The sequence below is a fragment of the Apis cerana genome, linkage group LG7 (assembly GCF_029169275.1).
Source record: "Apis cerana isolate GH-2021 linkage group LG7, AcerK_1.0, whole genome shotgun sequence".
Classification (NCBI taxonomy): Eukaryota; Metazoa; Arthropoda; class Insecta; order Hymenoptera; family Apidae; genus Apis; species Apis cerana.
In genome coordinates, this window is record NC_083858.1 from 1,707,586 (window position 1) to 1,724,066 (window position 16,481).

The 16,481-nt window shown below is 39.1% G+C and overlaps 1 protein-coding gene across 8 annotated transcripts in view; it reads right to left on the bottom strand.

The window, feature by feature from the left end:
* The window catches only part of LOC107993706 (aryl hydrocarbon receptor nuclear translocator homolog), a 38,140-nt gene that overhangs the window by 10,859 nt on the left and 10,800 nt on the right, over positions 1-16,481 (bottom strand). For 4 of the 8 annotated variants that reach the window (XM_062077560.1, XM_028664753.2, XM_017050264.3 and 1 more), the window contains 2 exons: positions 8,238-8,318; positions 514-671 (listed from right to left, as the gene is read on the bottom strand). In XM_062077560.1, the coding sequence (XP_061933544.1) occupies positions 514-671; positions 8,238-8,318 (239 nt within the window). Of the gene's footprint in view, positions 1-513; positions 675-8,237; positions 8,319-8,652; positions 8,852-16,481 lie in introns of those variants that run through there. The other 4 variants (XM_017050266.3, XM_017050263.3, XM_017050265.3 and 1 more) reach the window with 2 other exon arrangements.

Below are 16,481 nucleotides of genomic sequence, written 5' to 3' on the forward strand. Positions count from 1 at the left end.
TTTTCGAAAGAATTACATGTGCAGAATTGTTTTTGACATGGAAATATACATTTTCAACGAGTCGCCGGCCGTCCGATAAGGCACAAAGTTAGTTCAATGCGGGACGTGACGATTAAGCATCGCCGTTGTTTGAGTTATCCGTCACGAGCAGCAAAATAACTTTGGCAACGCGATCTTTACGCTTTGACTCGCACCGATTGAATTACGCTCGAATACAGTTTATTCGATTCCTTCGATACGGAGATGGAGAATATCGGATCGAAATTGTTCGTAATTAACTCATGGAATAACGAACGATCATTTCCAAATCTGTAAAATCCCTCCGATATATTGTCTTTCCTCTCTTATTTAATCCGTTAATTAATAAAATTCCAGTAGAATCCACTGGAAACAATCGTAAGTTAAGCTTTAAGGAGGGAAATTTGAAAAAGAATTGGTAGAAAATTAACGAGGATTCGTTTCGAATTTTCTTCGAGTGGAGGAGAAAGAAAGTACTAAGAGGAAAGTACTCACCTCTGAGGTTTCTCATATGGGCGACCGCCATCCTGAGTATGGTCAATTTGTCCGGTTTCCTGGCTAGGGCTGAACACGTCGGCACCATGTCGGACAATTCGGTGATATAGGCGGTCATTTTGTTCCGCCGCCGCCGCTCAATTTCGCAATGATTCTCCCTGCAGTAAGTCGCAAGACGAAACCAAGGTAATTGCATAGTTCGATGAATTATAGGTCGATTATTGGCCAACGAATCTTGATATGAAATTCTTTTTTCCGTGGAAAAGTGCCTTTTCAATTTTGAATTAATGCCAACATTAATTTTAAAAGGATGACGATTTGATCGAAACAAAGTAATTCTAAATAGTTGAAAGAATTTCATATTTACCAGACTGAGAATAAGTAACGAAATACATTGAAAATCATTATTAATGATCGCTAAAAGCGATAATATAAATGACTTTCTCTTCCCACATCTCATTTTTTCTCATCGATTTATAAGCTTCTTAAATTTATTTAAAATAAAAAGAAGCAAGAATAAAAAAAGAGATTTAAAAATTGTTTCGTTCGTTTCGCGATTATTAAATCATTAATGATCGCTAAAGCGATGATATAAAAGATTTTTTCTCATCGATTTATAAGCTTCTTTACCTAAATTTATTTAAAAAAATAAAAAGAAGCAAGAATAAAAAAAGAGATTTAAAAATTGTTTCGTTCGTTTCGCGATTATTAAATCATTAATGATCGCTAAAAGCGATATAAATGACTTTCTCTTCCCACATCTCATTTTTTCTCATCGATTTATAAGCTTCTTTATCCAAATTTATTTAAAAAAAAAGAAACAATAAAAACTGTTTCGTTCGTTTCGCAATTATTATCGCTTAATAAACCGTTAACAACCGTTCCAAATATTTTTAACGATAGAGCATTAACATTTTACCGTTTTTAAAAAATAACGTATTCCGATTTAAAAAGAATCTCACGGAACGAATATTCAGTTTCAAACAAATATTTATCAGCAAACAGTTCTCGTAACCGTCTATAAACACGGATATTATCCCCGGTATCCCTAACGTGTGATCCTTGAGGGATCGTTTATCCGTTTGGTAAAGGAAACTTGACCGTGATTATGGAAGTGCACGGCGCCAATCTTGTGCGTGCTGTTCATTTCCATAATTCAGAGACACGAAATACACCAACGTCTTATGCCGCTATTATTTTTTTATAGACGGCGAACCGTGTGGATAACTGCTAGACGATTTTAACGCACGGAATTGGACAATCGAAGAGGCTGAATGTTGTAAGTAATACCCATCCGACTGTGATTCTGTGCGTAAACGAATCTGGAGATTTAAGAATTAAAAACGTCTGATTTGCTATTCTTTATTTGTAGGGATAATTCGTAGGGTTTGTTTTCGAAATTAAAGATTAACGAAATCTTAGGAACCAAGGTTTTAAATCAATCATTTAAAGTTCGTAAAAATCTCTTTTGATTAATTAAATATTAGAAACATTTATCTATTAAACCATATCCTTGCCAATCGTATTAAACGAATCTCAAAGAATATATAAAAAATACTGAAGAAAACTATTTAAACTCGAACTTACCAAATCTTTTATCAAAAAATTTTGAAGAACATCTACTCGTTAACAACGATCCACCTTCTGAATTATGAATTCGAAAAACTACCAATCGATAAAAACGCGTGTATATTAAAATACCAAAGGCAACTATTTATTTATCCTTAACCGTTAAACGTAGGATGACAAACTTTTTCCAAAATAATGACACGTACATATATGAAACGCAGCAGGAAAACTGCTATCCACGAATGGGACGAACTACTGATAAGCGTGTTTCTGATCAATCAAAATCCTGACACGATCCAGCTATCGAGAAAAAAGTGGTATCGGGTGAAACCACAATTTCAGACCTCCCCTGTTATTACCGCCACCAAAGGATAACCGGCGCGCGCGTCTTCCTTCCCAGCTTTCCACGGTAATTGTCGGCCAGCAATTGTAAATTTAATGGCATTTAATTCCTGATAATTTTCGCTCGAACGTATGTCACGAATCTAAGAAAAACGCGCGTGAGATCAGAGTGAAATGCTATCTCGATAATAAATTTTTGTTGAATGATCCCTTCTTTGATTAGGACGGGCGTTGAATAACCGTAGAAAGTCCAGAGAAGTACAATTAATACGATTATTCTTATTTCGAAGAATGGAAAGGAGTGATGATAAAAAGCTTGAAACTTGGGAAAATTTTCGATCAAATTCGAAATCTATGGATATTTAAGGTAATTAAAAATTGTATAAAGGAATTTGAAACACATCCAGTCTTAAATATACAAGGTATATCTGAAATGGATGAATGAAACTCGTTTATTTTCTAGATCTTCTGGTTGTATCCGGGTGTGTTTCTTTCTTGGGGGCTGCAGAACTTCCCTTTCCGTTTACTACCGAGATAAGAGCCTCCATCTCGTTTCAGGTCCATCAGGAACTATTATCTCGTGCTTATTTCAAGATGCGATCATTTTCCATCCCGTATTCTTCCTTTTTCCTGTATCCAATTGCGATTGGAGTTAATATTTAGTTGATTTTACTTCAAAAGAAACCGAATATTGTATATCATATATTTTATCCTCCTAATTCATTTTTCTTTACTAAATTTTTTTATTTCGAGTTCAAATTCAAATTAAAAAATTGTACATAATTTATAACACTTGTTTCTCTACTTGTCACATTCATTTTCATTCCTTCGTCTCGCGTATTCCTGCGTTTAAGATCTCTTTCACTATTGAAGATATTCCATAATTTCGAGGAAAATAAGTTCGTTATAGTTTTATTGTTATCACTGTCATCGAGTTCTTTTTTTTTCAATGGACTAGTTTGCTTTCAGACTCTGCTTTTGGACTCTGAGGTAAAATATTGGCGTAGTTGACGCGAGACTGATGTGTTCGTGAGCATTGACCTCTTGTTAAGTTCCGCGTCTAGGACGTCCACCCCGTCTCAAACACCGCCGCGACCCCGTGTGGGAAAAATCGTGTTCTCCACTTTGCCTCGCGTGGAAAGGCCTGTTTCGAGTCGAGTAAAACCACAGGATAATTAACGGAAGATAAAACTTGAGCCGATCGAAATCGGAATTAAGAGAGGACGATTAGAAACACGTCATCATATTTCTCAACTTTTATATCCATAATTTTGCTTTTTCCCTTCGTCCCTTTAAATTTCAGAAAGAAATTCCAATTTATACCAACTCTCTGTTCCCCAAAAAATCGTCGTATGCCTCTCGATGGTCCACCGTTACCTTGCAAGTCCTCTCTCTCCCGTTCGGGGCCGCTATTTAAAAGAGGCCAGGGCGCCTTAAAGCGCAAGTATAAAGCGGGGTATGTAGAAGAGTGGCGGGGAGGGGAAAGGGGGAGAGGAACGCGATCCAACGAGAGCAGGACGGAGAGAACCTCCTGGGTCAAGGGTCAGACGTTCCGAAGTTGCCCGCTCGCTCCGTGGGTCCAGCGAGCGCTATACAGGGTGCTCCGAGATTTCTTTCCTTCCTTTTCCCTCTCCTTTCCTCGAGAGTCAAACGTAGGAACAATTCAAGTCGATAAACAGGCTTTAACGTGTATCTCGTACGAAGTTGTTGAGGATCGAGATTCCTTCTCTAGAATTCGCACGAGATACAATTACCACGTTAATCGTCCCTCGGACACTTTCGTTTTCACGAGATATTCGTCCGGCCAGGAGTAGGAAAGTAAACGGCCACCCCGTGCATCGATTTCTGCATTGCGATGATACAAAGTCGGCACTGAAATGCACGTACCGCACACATAAAATCGTTCTAAGGGGGGAAAAAACGAGTTCCTCGACACACGCGAGGGTACGTACACGTGGATCGCACGTAGATAGGAAAAGGAGATCTCGGCCGAGTCGTCATCGTCGTCGATACGAGGCAATCCTATAAATGACAATGTCCGCACCGTGAATTATGGATTCGTCTAACGATCCACGGTGTACATACGAGTGTCGATAGAACTTAGAACCTGTATATATATATATATTCCTCCCTCCGTTCGAACAATGAATTATGAATCGACTGAGGAGCGTTTAATGCGATCCTATTCGTTATCGAATATATTCGAGCCGTGGACGTATGCTAACGAGCAGTGGGCATCGATTGATTTATGCCAAATCTTAATATTCCCGACGCTAATGGATGTCCCGGATGCTCGGAAATTATCGATCGATTTTTCCCTTTCTTTCTTATCTCCGTGGAAATAGATTGCGTCGCGACGATAATGCATTGGCTATTCAGAGCGAAAATGATGATTGTTTCGCTCGTGTAACGGATAGCTTAGAATTTGAAAAAGTATATGGTTTGAGGCGTGGATCAGTAAGGATGTTTATTAATGAATACTTTTATTGTCTGATTAATAGATGGATCTTTTTAAAATCGAATATATATATATATATATATTGAAAGTTGAGAGACATTGGAGATGTAACAATGATGTTTCCCGGCGAGAAGAGTAATATTTTTTTAATATTGGAAAGAAATGTCTAATAAAAAAAATCCACTTTCAATACGAAAACAACTTAAGAAAATTGATCAAGAACCTTGGCACATTACCATCGGTTAATAAAAGTGTCACCAATCGCGCCTGCGTTCTGTGTACTATGTCATAAACAGGCTCATAAAATAATAGAATGTCGGAATAGGCAATTTCGCGTCGAATATGCGATTCGTTGAGTGCCGTTTAAATCATTTTCGAACGAAGATGTTATAATCTCGGCGAGAGTCGAACGATAAATTTACTCCCACCTCCAAGTTTACTGCCGTGCAACCGTAACTTGACCAATTGATCGTTTCAATAGTTCTACTTTGACCCTATACGATGTACACATTTTACAACGTTCCAACGTGGTGGAAGAGGCAATCTTTTCTTTTTTCTAAATGCAATACGTTGAAAATTATCATAAATAATTAATCATCACATGGTATCGTATATGTATATATATATATCTGTGCTGATTGATTCAACTTCTTGCTTCCTATCCTTCCCTGGATAATTGTATGTCCAGTTATATATATTTCTATTAATATTATTAAATTTATCTCGAAGATAATTTGTAAAAAGGAGAAGAAAAAAAAAAGGATATTTCTCTTATATAACTACAGGTTACAGAGGATAAACAGAGGATAAACGACGATTTTGAAATTCTTCTTTGCTATTTTTCAAATACGCTCTTCTCTTTATTCATTTTGTCATTGAACACCATTAACCGTACGTCTTATAATTCCATTATGCTTGGCAAGACCAGGCCTGACATTATAGATAATGGAAGACCGTAAGGATTTAATGACTGTAACCAGCTTGAAAATCATTTCCATCGGTAAATCCTGATTTTTTTTTCTCGTTCAAATAATATTTCTCTATTATCCCCACGCGCAATGAAACATCTTATCGCGTTTATGGCTTCCAATAAAATTGCATCTCGAATTGTTCTCCGTCTCTCTTTCCATGACCACCGCACTTCTTTCTCGATCGAACAATTAGAAAAAAAGAAAAAAAGAAAAAAAAGAAAGGAAGAAAAAACTAAAAACCTTAGAATCAGTCTTTCAATTTATCCCACATAAAATTATCTTTCCTCTCTGGAAATATCCTCTTCAACCTCCGTTTCATTTCGCAACAGGATCAGAATCTAATCTTACCAATTTAAACTCGCAAATTCCCCGAATTTTAAAAATTTATCGAAGCATCCGTTTAAACAGAGAGAGAGAAATTACACCGGCGGTTTATCCCGCGCCGAAAACAGCGAGAGAAACAGCGGTGGAAAGGAAGAAAATGGTGGAACGAGTATAAGAGGGTTGGCTTGCGGCGGGAGGCGGTAATTGCGTTATTAAGTTGAAAGTGAGGTGCTCGAGAGCGACATCGCAGCCACAACTTTTCCATGAAACGCGCACCAGTGGCCATACCTGCAATCACTACTCCCTCTAGTTTCCCCTCGAGCCGGGGCGAATGCAAAATACAAAGCAAATTCCACCTTTGCCTCCCCCCCTCTCTCTCTCTTGTCCACAGAGTATACCTTTGGATTGGATGTTGCATTCGAGTTCTTTCGAGATGGGATTACGTCTTCTTTCAAGCTACTTCTTCTCGAAGAAGTCGAGTTGTCGTTCCAAAAAATTATCAAAAATTCCATCTACGCCTAATTTTCTGCTACAAAATATTTCCAAGAAAATCTCATCCAACCTGGTTCATTTATTCGTCGGAGGAAAGCTTCGTTTCCGAACGAAACGTTGATATATTACTTCGAAGGATATCGCGTCGACGTGTCGCGAGATCGGTGTCTTCGCCGCGGATGGGACTTTGCGCGCGTACAAGTGGGCCCCGTGTTCCCACGCTGGAGCAGCCTGGAGGGCTTCCCATTCCGCTATCGACTCACATTGGCGGGTATCATGTAGGTATGTATGTATCTTCGTACTTGGCCGGCCATGTACAGGGTGTACCGGTGGAACATATTGGCCCACGATTTCGTGAGACGAATTAACAATCACGTCCTCCGCGCCGGGGAGGGAGGAGCAAGCCTCTCCTCGCTATCTCTTTATCCCTGTCTTTCTTTCACATTCGTCAAACCGAAGTTAAATTCGTTGTCGAACATAGAGGAGGACAAGCAGTTTTCCATTACTCCACTTGTTTTGATCTTTCCAAACAACGTATGCTAATTGCGTTCCAACGATTCCTCTGTATTTTCTACCGTCCCGTTCATTCACTCTGAATTCTCACATTTTCTCGATTGATAATAATAATAGGTTTTGGAAATGTAGAAGCGTAGAAATTGTGAGAAATGATATTAAGCGTATCGCGTCTTTTATTCGTTTGTAAAATGTAGTAATAGACAAAGATAAATGTTTTTGAAAAAAGAGATACGTACGACAAAGAGATCTGTAACGGGAGAAAATATTTATATTATAGATAAAAATAACAGTAACGATCTTTCGAGGAACATTTTAGATATCGTTATCTATAGGGAATAAATCGGTGATATAAAAGATTCGAGATGCGAAAGGAGATTGCAGAAAAATGAGATCTAAGATTTCTTGAACGTATTATTATCGAAGGCAATAAAAAAAAAAAATAATGTCTAATCAACATAAATCTCCTATCATAAATTTCCCATCTTATATGCATAATTTAGATGCTAATTTTTAACACTGTTATTGATGTATACGTTTCATTAATTTTTCTCAAGATAAAAAAATAAAATTATATTTATCATCGCGGCATGTCGTCGATTGTCGATTTATCACGATTGGTTTAAGAGAAAAAGGCGGGAAAATTAAATCTCACAATGTTTCTCCTTTGGAAGAAAAGTTGGAAAATGATGATAACGATCGAGATACCGATATTCCAACACGTGTAAAAATAATTACCTTCCATTTTACATACCAATTTCCTTTTCCCCTCTATAATTTAACATAATTTAATATTCTTCTCCGATGATATCCGAAAACTTTTGTTAACCGCTTTAAAATCGTACAACGAACGATTCTTCCGTCGAAAGCCAGACATTTCTGACCGAACAATCTCCCCGATATTAAATGTCTATTCCCAATAGATAAAAATCTAGGAATAGAACGCATATTTCTGATAGGAAAAAAAGAATGAAAGAAAATGTTCAACCCATTCACCGACTCCTCTCATTTATTATCGTAAGACGAAGAGCATGCAAGTCGAGCCTGACACTCACCTCGCAAATCTTTCTTTGTCCTGTACATTCTCGTTCTCCAACCTTCTATATTTACACCCACTGGGATCATCCTCGTCGGATCTGTAAAGATATAAGCATTTAGAATAACGTGTAATTATCGGTACAGTTATTTGCATTCATCGTTACGATAGTACGGAGAATTCCTCGTAAACGAAATTATATATTATTATTATTATTAACGAATATGAAAAATGGATGATCGAATGATCGATGATCTCGAATTCTGGAAAATTTATTAAAATTCTAACAAAATTAGGAAGAAGGAAGAAAGGAAAAATTACGAACGAAAAAATGTATCATCATCATTTATGGATCCAAGTATATCTATGCTCGTAATAATTCATAATAAATAATTCCCTGGACACAAATCTTATCTGTCATTTCTTACATTTACCTCGTTCTTCCACCGATCCATTTGATAGATACAACGATTAGATATTAATATTATCTTCACGCGAAAGAGAAAAAATCGAAGAGCAAAAGATTAAGAAAGGAAGAAAAATGAAGATGAAAACAGCAAGGCACCACGTGGCAATCGGCCATTGCCGATCCAATGACGATGGAGGTTCGACTCGTTGCGCAAAAAGTGACGCGAAAAACTCCTGTTCCTCGTACGACCTTCGTTGTTGGGGAACGTTGTCGTTCACCGAGGTCCATCTGCCGTTCCAAACGATCGAATATTCCACGTACGTAGCGAATAAATGTCGCGTCGCCGATACGCCGTAGTGTAATCACTTCCGGATTACCAAACGCGACACGGGCACGTTACAAAATTGGTCGTCGCCTATCCAACTTCCCCAAATCTAGAGCGTATCGTGTAACAGTAAGCGCGAGCAGAGAGGGTTATTCCTCATGCAATATTCACGCGAGCATTCTGCTCTCTATAATATGACCACGTGGTCGAGACCGGTGGATAAATATGGATTTCGATTTATTAATCCTTCTTTATCGCGATAAACGATTTATCTTATCTTGGAAATGGGAAGAGACCGATTGGCATTGAGTGAGTATAATTATTTTTTCTTCTCGTTCTTAAGGGAAGACTTAGAATTACAAGCCGAATTACAGGAAACGAAATGCACGAATAAATGCTTCTCACATATGCACGATTACACGTAGTTAAGTATCGTACACATTTTTTTAATTATTTAATATTATTTAATAAATTTTGTAAAAGGAATAAATGTATTTAATGGACAAAGATATAAGCTTTTGTTAGTAAACTAGTAGAAAATTAAATAAATATCCAGATATTAAAAATAAATCTTTGTTTATTTTTAAAATCTTGATCAATCAATGATTTTACACAAGTCTCTTAAAGTTTTACAAATCTCAACTAATATTTTTGTACACTAATTTCTATATTCCAATATATATGACATTTTGTAAATAAAATAAAAATTATCACAGTTTTATATATTTGTAAATAAAATAAAATGATATACAATTCAAGAACGATGGTAATTATAAACGATATAATTAAGTGAAATAATTCAGATGGATTTTTTCTTCAACAATTTTTAAATTGTTAGCCAATTTTTAAACAAGATTTAAAAAGTTTAGACTATTTTCACATTTTCTAATCAAGAAAACGAAAACTTTTTGCGTGTCATTTTGTTTCATTTTAATTTCTTCTTGTAATTATTTATATGAACACGGAAAAAAAATTAGAGAAACTATTCAAAATTTTCTATTCTCAGAAAAATAAAGTTCTAACTTTTTAGAAACTCTTTTGATTTTTTCATATTGTCTTTATAATTATAGTTATAAGAGGTGTATCGCTTCGAGTTTTTTCGAAGAAAATAAAAAAAATAAATAAAACCACGATAAATAATGTATAAGAAATCGAAAGAAAGAGATATGCGATACAAAGAATTATCGTATAAATCCCTTACTGACATCTCGTTACCCGTCGCTCTTGTTCCCTCGATCGAGCGCGATCGGTATTAACCACGGGATAGAAAATTATACTCCCATTGGAGGTTGGCGGTACACATAGAAATCCTATCGTCAGTCTATTACAGCAGCATGAGCGCGCGCGCGCGCGCGAGCACTCGGGTGATGTACGCCTCTGACCCTGAGCGAAAAACCGAGTTCCCCTTCCTCTACCCCCTCCCTCTGTCCCCTTCTTCTTTTTCTCTTTCTTTGCCCCGGCGAGCGTTACGCCGAGCTACAGCCAGCATCTGCCCCCCACCACCGCGCCGGAGTAACGGAGAGTCGGGGTGGGGGTGGTGTAGGGCCCGCAGTGTATCCGGGTACAACGAGAAGGCCCCATATTCCTTCGCCGTTCCCCTTCCCTACCCCCTTTTTTTTCCTTCTATACTCTCCGCGTGTGTTTGCCCGCTTTCAACCTCTTTTTCTCTGCTCTCCTTTCTTCTTCTTCTCCTTTTTCTTTCTTTTTCCCGAGAAGTCGACGAGACGAGGAGAGATGATAGGAGACTTATGGAGTGCACGATGAACGCGGTATTACGTCGATTTAATATATTTATGGTGGCATGCTAGGCGTCCCTTGGATATCCAACTCTTTCCACGCTGGAAGGGGTTTTGGGAATATCGTAGATCTCGTTTGAGATTCGTTGGTTTCTTCTGGGATTGTTTAAGAATTTTTGAGAAATTAAAAAAGGTACAAGAGGTTGTCGATTTATTTTTTGGGAAAAATCAAAGAAAGAATTAACTTTCTCTAAATGGTTAATGTTGTGTGATCTCAGAGATGTCGTTTTTTATTTTAATAATTTATGACCCAACGTTTGGTGAACGTGTTGGAAGTTGTTGGCTACGACATTTTGGATATCGATCGTGGAACACGGTGAAAGTGTCTATAGGCCTAGTGATTCAGAGGGGGACCGCGCACGTGTAGATTTTGCAGTCAGATCACAAATCTCTGTATTTCTCGGATCTTGGAGCATTCGATAATTTGTAGCCGCGAACGCCGTGGGAATGGAGCACCTATCCCGATTTTTATCTCCTTTATCTGGATACTAAATCATCGGAAAGAGGTAACGCGCTGGATGGCTCGCGCGCTAGAAACGAGGAAATATCGCCACTTCAACCCTTCCACCTTTTCGCACCAGTTTCATTTCTGCTTTATTATTCCTATATTAGAATTTCTCTTTTCTAATCCACGTGTCTTTCTTCTTATTTCATTTTAGAAAAGTTTCATCTTCGATGACCGCACCGATCCAATAAAATTCAAACGAATAACACTCTACAAATCTGAGTTAAATCAGAGTGAAGCTCATACTATTTCTTAAAGCTGAATTTATTTATTATACAAATAAACAAACTCTTGAAAAATTATCGATAAATACATTCTCTTTCTTCACCCACTTCCTTTTTATTCCATTTTAGAAAATCGCGCAAAAACACCCGTCCAGCATCTTAACGATCTCGCAAACGCGCGAATCTCGGCCAATCCGAGTAAGCACGCAAAAAAAGGAGAATATAATACGAAGCCACGTTATAGGTTCGTTAATCCGGGAACGTTGCCTGATCGGCCATTATCCTGCGCACAAGGATCGTAATAATGTCTTGATAACCCTTCCTCGACCGGTTCCCTTCTCCCCTTCGTATCGCGTTGCGTTAATGAGATGCATCGTTACACGCGTATGCGATTGATCTCAACACGCGGCGAATAGCAACGCATCCGTTCGCGGATTCCTGTCCCCGATCGATCGATATCGGCGGATAGATCGATTAAAAATTTGGAGAATGATGATGGACCTTGTTTCTTCCTTTTGGTTAAGATCGATTTGGAAAATATTATTGTCGATAAAAAGGTTGTCTCAAATCTACAAAGGATTGAGTTGTATTATTATTTTATCCGTACTTTTGAATCACATAAGATTACGAATGTTAATTGTACATCGAATATATTATTGTATATTTATGAAGAGTATAATATTATACATTCGTTCATTTCTTGGTGCATGGAAAATGCACGTACAACGTATCAATTTTTACCTGTCCACAGGTAATGTAGCGTGGGAGTTAACGGAGTAAAACTTGGAAGAAAGACGGAAATTGTTTCTTAGATTTTTGACACAGCCTAGAAATTATTTGGAATATGTACAAGATGAGTTGAACGCTTCGAGTTGATGGTAGGGATATATGTTCCATGTTAGATTGTTGAAACAGATAGGTGTTCGACGTAGAATCTTATCGAAGGGATCTTAATTGACAAAAAGCCCCTTGTTAATCCAAGAATCCGTTAGCGACACGAGGTTACAATATATTAGCGGCTAATCCGGGCATCGTGGCGGGCAAAAAGAGAAAAAGTAGCAACCGAGCTAGTATCAATAGGTCATCAGGCTCTTAACGAGGCAACGTGTAACAGAGCTTTCTTACCCTAGAATTCTATTTATTAACTATTTATTTTACACGTTTCTTCGACAGTTCTCAACTTCTCCTTCATTTATTACGATCCTCGAATATTTGAAATCCGACATTTTAATTCTCTTTAACTTGAGATTTCAAGTTTTCGTTATTGAAATACGCGTTGGAGAAATAAAAGAAATAACGAAGGTTAAAGAAAGAAATGGCGCGAAGAATAATCGAAATAATGGGTGGAACAAAAACAGGAGGGGAAGAGGAATAGTCACGTGATACGGAGGGCTCCGTTCAGGTTACAGTGGCGCCTTTTTGCATTTTTCCAGCCCGACACCGTGCTCACGACTTTGACCCCCTTGTCCCCTCCGTTCCTCCCCCTTTTTCCCCACGTTGTCCGCGATCGTCCTCGTACATTTACGTTCGCCATTCCTCTACGTCCACGTGTGCTGCCTCCAACGCTCGCCTCGCATCTACAGCCGTGCACTTTGGACAGAGGTGGTCTCTCTGGTGTACTACGCTTTATTAAACACGATTTGGTGAAACGCAAAGCGGCAGAAAAGAGGGAACAATCGAAGAATCCTATTTGGAAAGATATTCCACGGGGTAACAATAAAACTGTCCGATTGTTACAAAGACGATACGAAAATGGTTCATCAGCAGAAGCTTCCTCGGGACTTGCGCGAAAAGTTAATCGTCCGCTATCCTTGGAACGAATTAGGGCGGAAATTTTAACACAACAAACATTCCAACCGTTCTGGGAACGCAACGTTAAAATCGTTAAAAGAAAAATCGAAACGTATCTTCATTCCATTGGGTCCGAGGCTCGATTAACCTCGACGCACCCCGCGCCACCAGCATCCAGCGATCGGAAAAGAAGGGAGGCAAGGCTGAGAGAGAAAGAAGAGGAACAGACGACACGTAACGGACGGTCGGGGGAGAAGAAGAGGAGGAGGAGGAGGGCGGGGGGAAGTGTCCAGCGACGGTGACTAAGAATCTAACACCTATCCGATAGATAGACTTTTTTCATTAGGAGAACGGGGATCGAACGGCGGCGAGTGTTCGCATATTAAAAGGAGAGAGCAAAGCTATTGGCGGGCCCGTGGAATGGGCCCGGGAGGCGGTCCATCGCTCTCCGACTCTGGGACTCTTATCCGCTCTCCGCCGACCTTATTGGTCACCGCCTCCCTCCGATCGTTCCTACCGACCCTCTTCTTGCACGCCGCTTCTTGCACCGAGTTTTCCAAACGATTCCGCACGGACGTGGACGTTCGGGTCGCCTCGTGGTTGGCTCGACCACTTGGAAAAGTTCTACCTTCGGGCGACACGGATGGACGGGATGTTTTCAGACGATATTTCGGATTTCGATTTGCTTCGATCAACTTGGGGTTGATGAGAAAGTGCTCGAGAATTTTGGTTTTTCCAATCTAATCTAGTTAAACCGCGTAAAGGTACGTATAATTTGTAAACTGTCCACGTCGTTCGATTGTTTTCTCAACCCTGTCAGAGAGATACCATGCATTTTTCATCCATTTTCTTTTTAAACGGAACACCGATACATCATCTCCCCACGGGTAAACGAAAATCCTCGCTCCCGAAATACTCTTCACGTTCGATCCCGTGAAAACCGCCTCGATACCTGTTGCTCTCTCCGGAGGAGCAAAAACCCTCACCCTCGGCAGATTCAATGAACCGATCTCTCGCGCCTCTTTTCACCTCGTTCCCGACGAAACGAGCAAACAAAGCCGATCTTTTTTACGCGATAAAACCTGGCCCGGCAAAAATACACCAATTTATCTCGATCGTTTCGGTTCGTTAATTGGGAAACAGTTGGGGGAACGAGATCGTATACAAATGGAATTACACGAGGAGAAGAAGAGAGGGAAAAATCGAGGGGGTGGATTTTCGTCCGGTGGAGGAGAAACGGCCGAATTTCACGGTAGAGCGAGGAGAAAAGAGGACGAGGAAGGGGGGATTCTCACGGGTGAGGAAACTCTTATTGCTGTTTCGGAGGAGGGGGTTCGCCTCGAGCGGAAAGTCACGCGACCAAAACGCGAAAAGGAAGAGGAAATAAGAGAGGGAGATCCGGTTAATTGCCGGCGAAGCGTTTGCTACCCCTCCGCTGTTCATGCACCGTGTAAACTCTGCTCGATCGGCTACTCTTCCTCCCCTCCCCCTGTAATTTCATTTCCCTCCTCCTCCCCTCTTCTTTTAGCGTTATTACACGCTCGTTTAAGAACGATTACGCCACTTTTAGAGAGCGTTTAGCTTCGCAAGTTGGAAAAGTTTTTCTCTTTTTTTCCCCCTCTGTAATTAATGACCGATTTTTCGGATTTTTACTTTTTAACGTTTTAATTGGACGTTCACCATGATCCGTGTTGTTGTCGAATAAGGTTAGATCGGTTAGATCGTGTATTTCAATTCCATTGTTAAACGTATACTTTTATATTGATTGAGAAAGACATCCTTTATCTTTTTATATGAGATACATGCGTTGAACGTAACAAAGAGAAGGAAGGGAGGAATATGTCATGGATTCGAAACAAGTAAATTTCGTTCAAGATTCAAGATTAATCTTTGGCAAAAAATTTTCAAATCAAAGGGGGGAAAAAATCCAACAGGAAAGAAAAAGAGAAAAAAAAGGAAAACACGGAAAAAAGTTTCGTTATCGGTGGATTCCTCTTAAATACCGCACAGGGAACACAAGCTGCGCCAATGACAGCCGTCGAGCTGTCCGCCTAATGCCAGCTTAACGCGGTACGCGTCGACCAAACAAAACCCGGTGCTCGCGGAATTCGTCACGTAGAGGAGATTTGCGGCCGTTTGTGAATTCATGAGGCCGATTACCAGATCATTATGTTACATAACCCCCGACTACGAAGAATTTTTCACCTCGACCACCCGTTTTTTTCGGAATGCTGCCACGGTTCGGGATCTAATTATTCTTGGTTAAGCGAGAATTACGGAGAATCGTATATTCTACGAGTGGAAGAGCGTTATCTCGAAGCGTTATTTCTTCACGCGCAATTGTTCCTTTCCAAAAATCGATAAAATTTCTCCACTAAATAACGGAGCGGAAAATTAACGTAACTGATATCGAATTTATTTCACGGTGAAGCCATTTCGAAGAAATATAAACCAGCCAAATATTAAATATTTTAACTTCTTTCCAAAATTATCGATCGAATCATCGAACCGATATTACCATAAATTAATTTTAATCAATTACTCGAATCAAAGCGAAAAAATTTGTTCGAAACATGTTATCCCTTTTTTCTTTCCAAAATATTTTCGTTTCGCAAAATAAATTTGTGCAACAACAACAAAAAAGAAAAGAAGAAGAAGAAAAAAACGATTGCTCTCCAGGAGGAGTCGTTGAACCGGATGGACAGGACGACGAGGAAAGTGTGTTTCGAGATTGAAGCGGTCGTGCTTATTATTTTCGTTCATAATTAAGTGCTTATTAGTAACGCTCGCTAAACGCAGCGTGTAATGCATATTTATGTCATACACCGTGTATCGACACGCACCTTCACACGAAGCCTCGTCCAGCGAAATCAACGCATTAGAAACGTAATGATTATCCGTGTTCAATCCTCGTTAATTGAAATACCAAACGGCGACTTCTCGTTAACCATCAATCGAAGGAAATTTCATTTAATGGTTTAATTCAACGACTATCATTCCCGTCTCGGATTCAATTTGCTTTAGATTTATTGCCCTTTCAATTAAAAGTGAAGATTGATTCATGAAAATATCACTATATCTACTGTATACGTGTATATTTATAGACGATAATATTTACAGTTTACGTCACAATTGAAAGGTTGATCGATCGAAGGGAGGACGTTAATATATTAATTGTTTATATTTTTGGTAAAACTAAAAGGAGAAATGCAT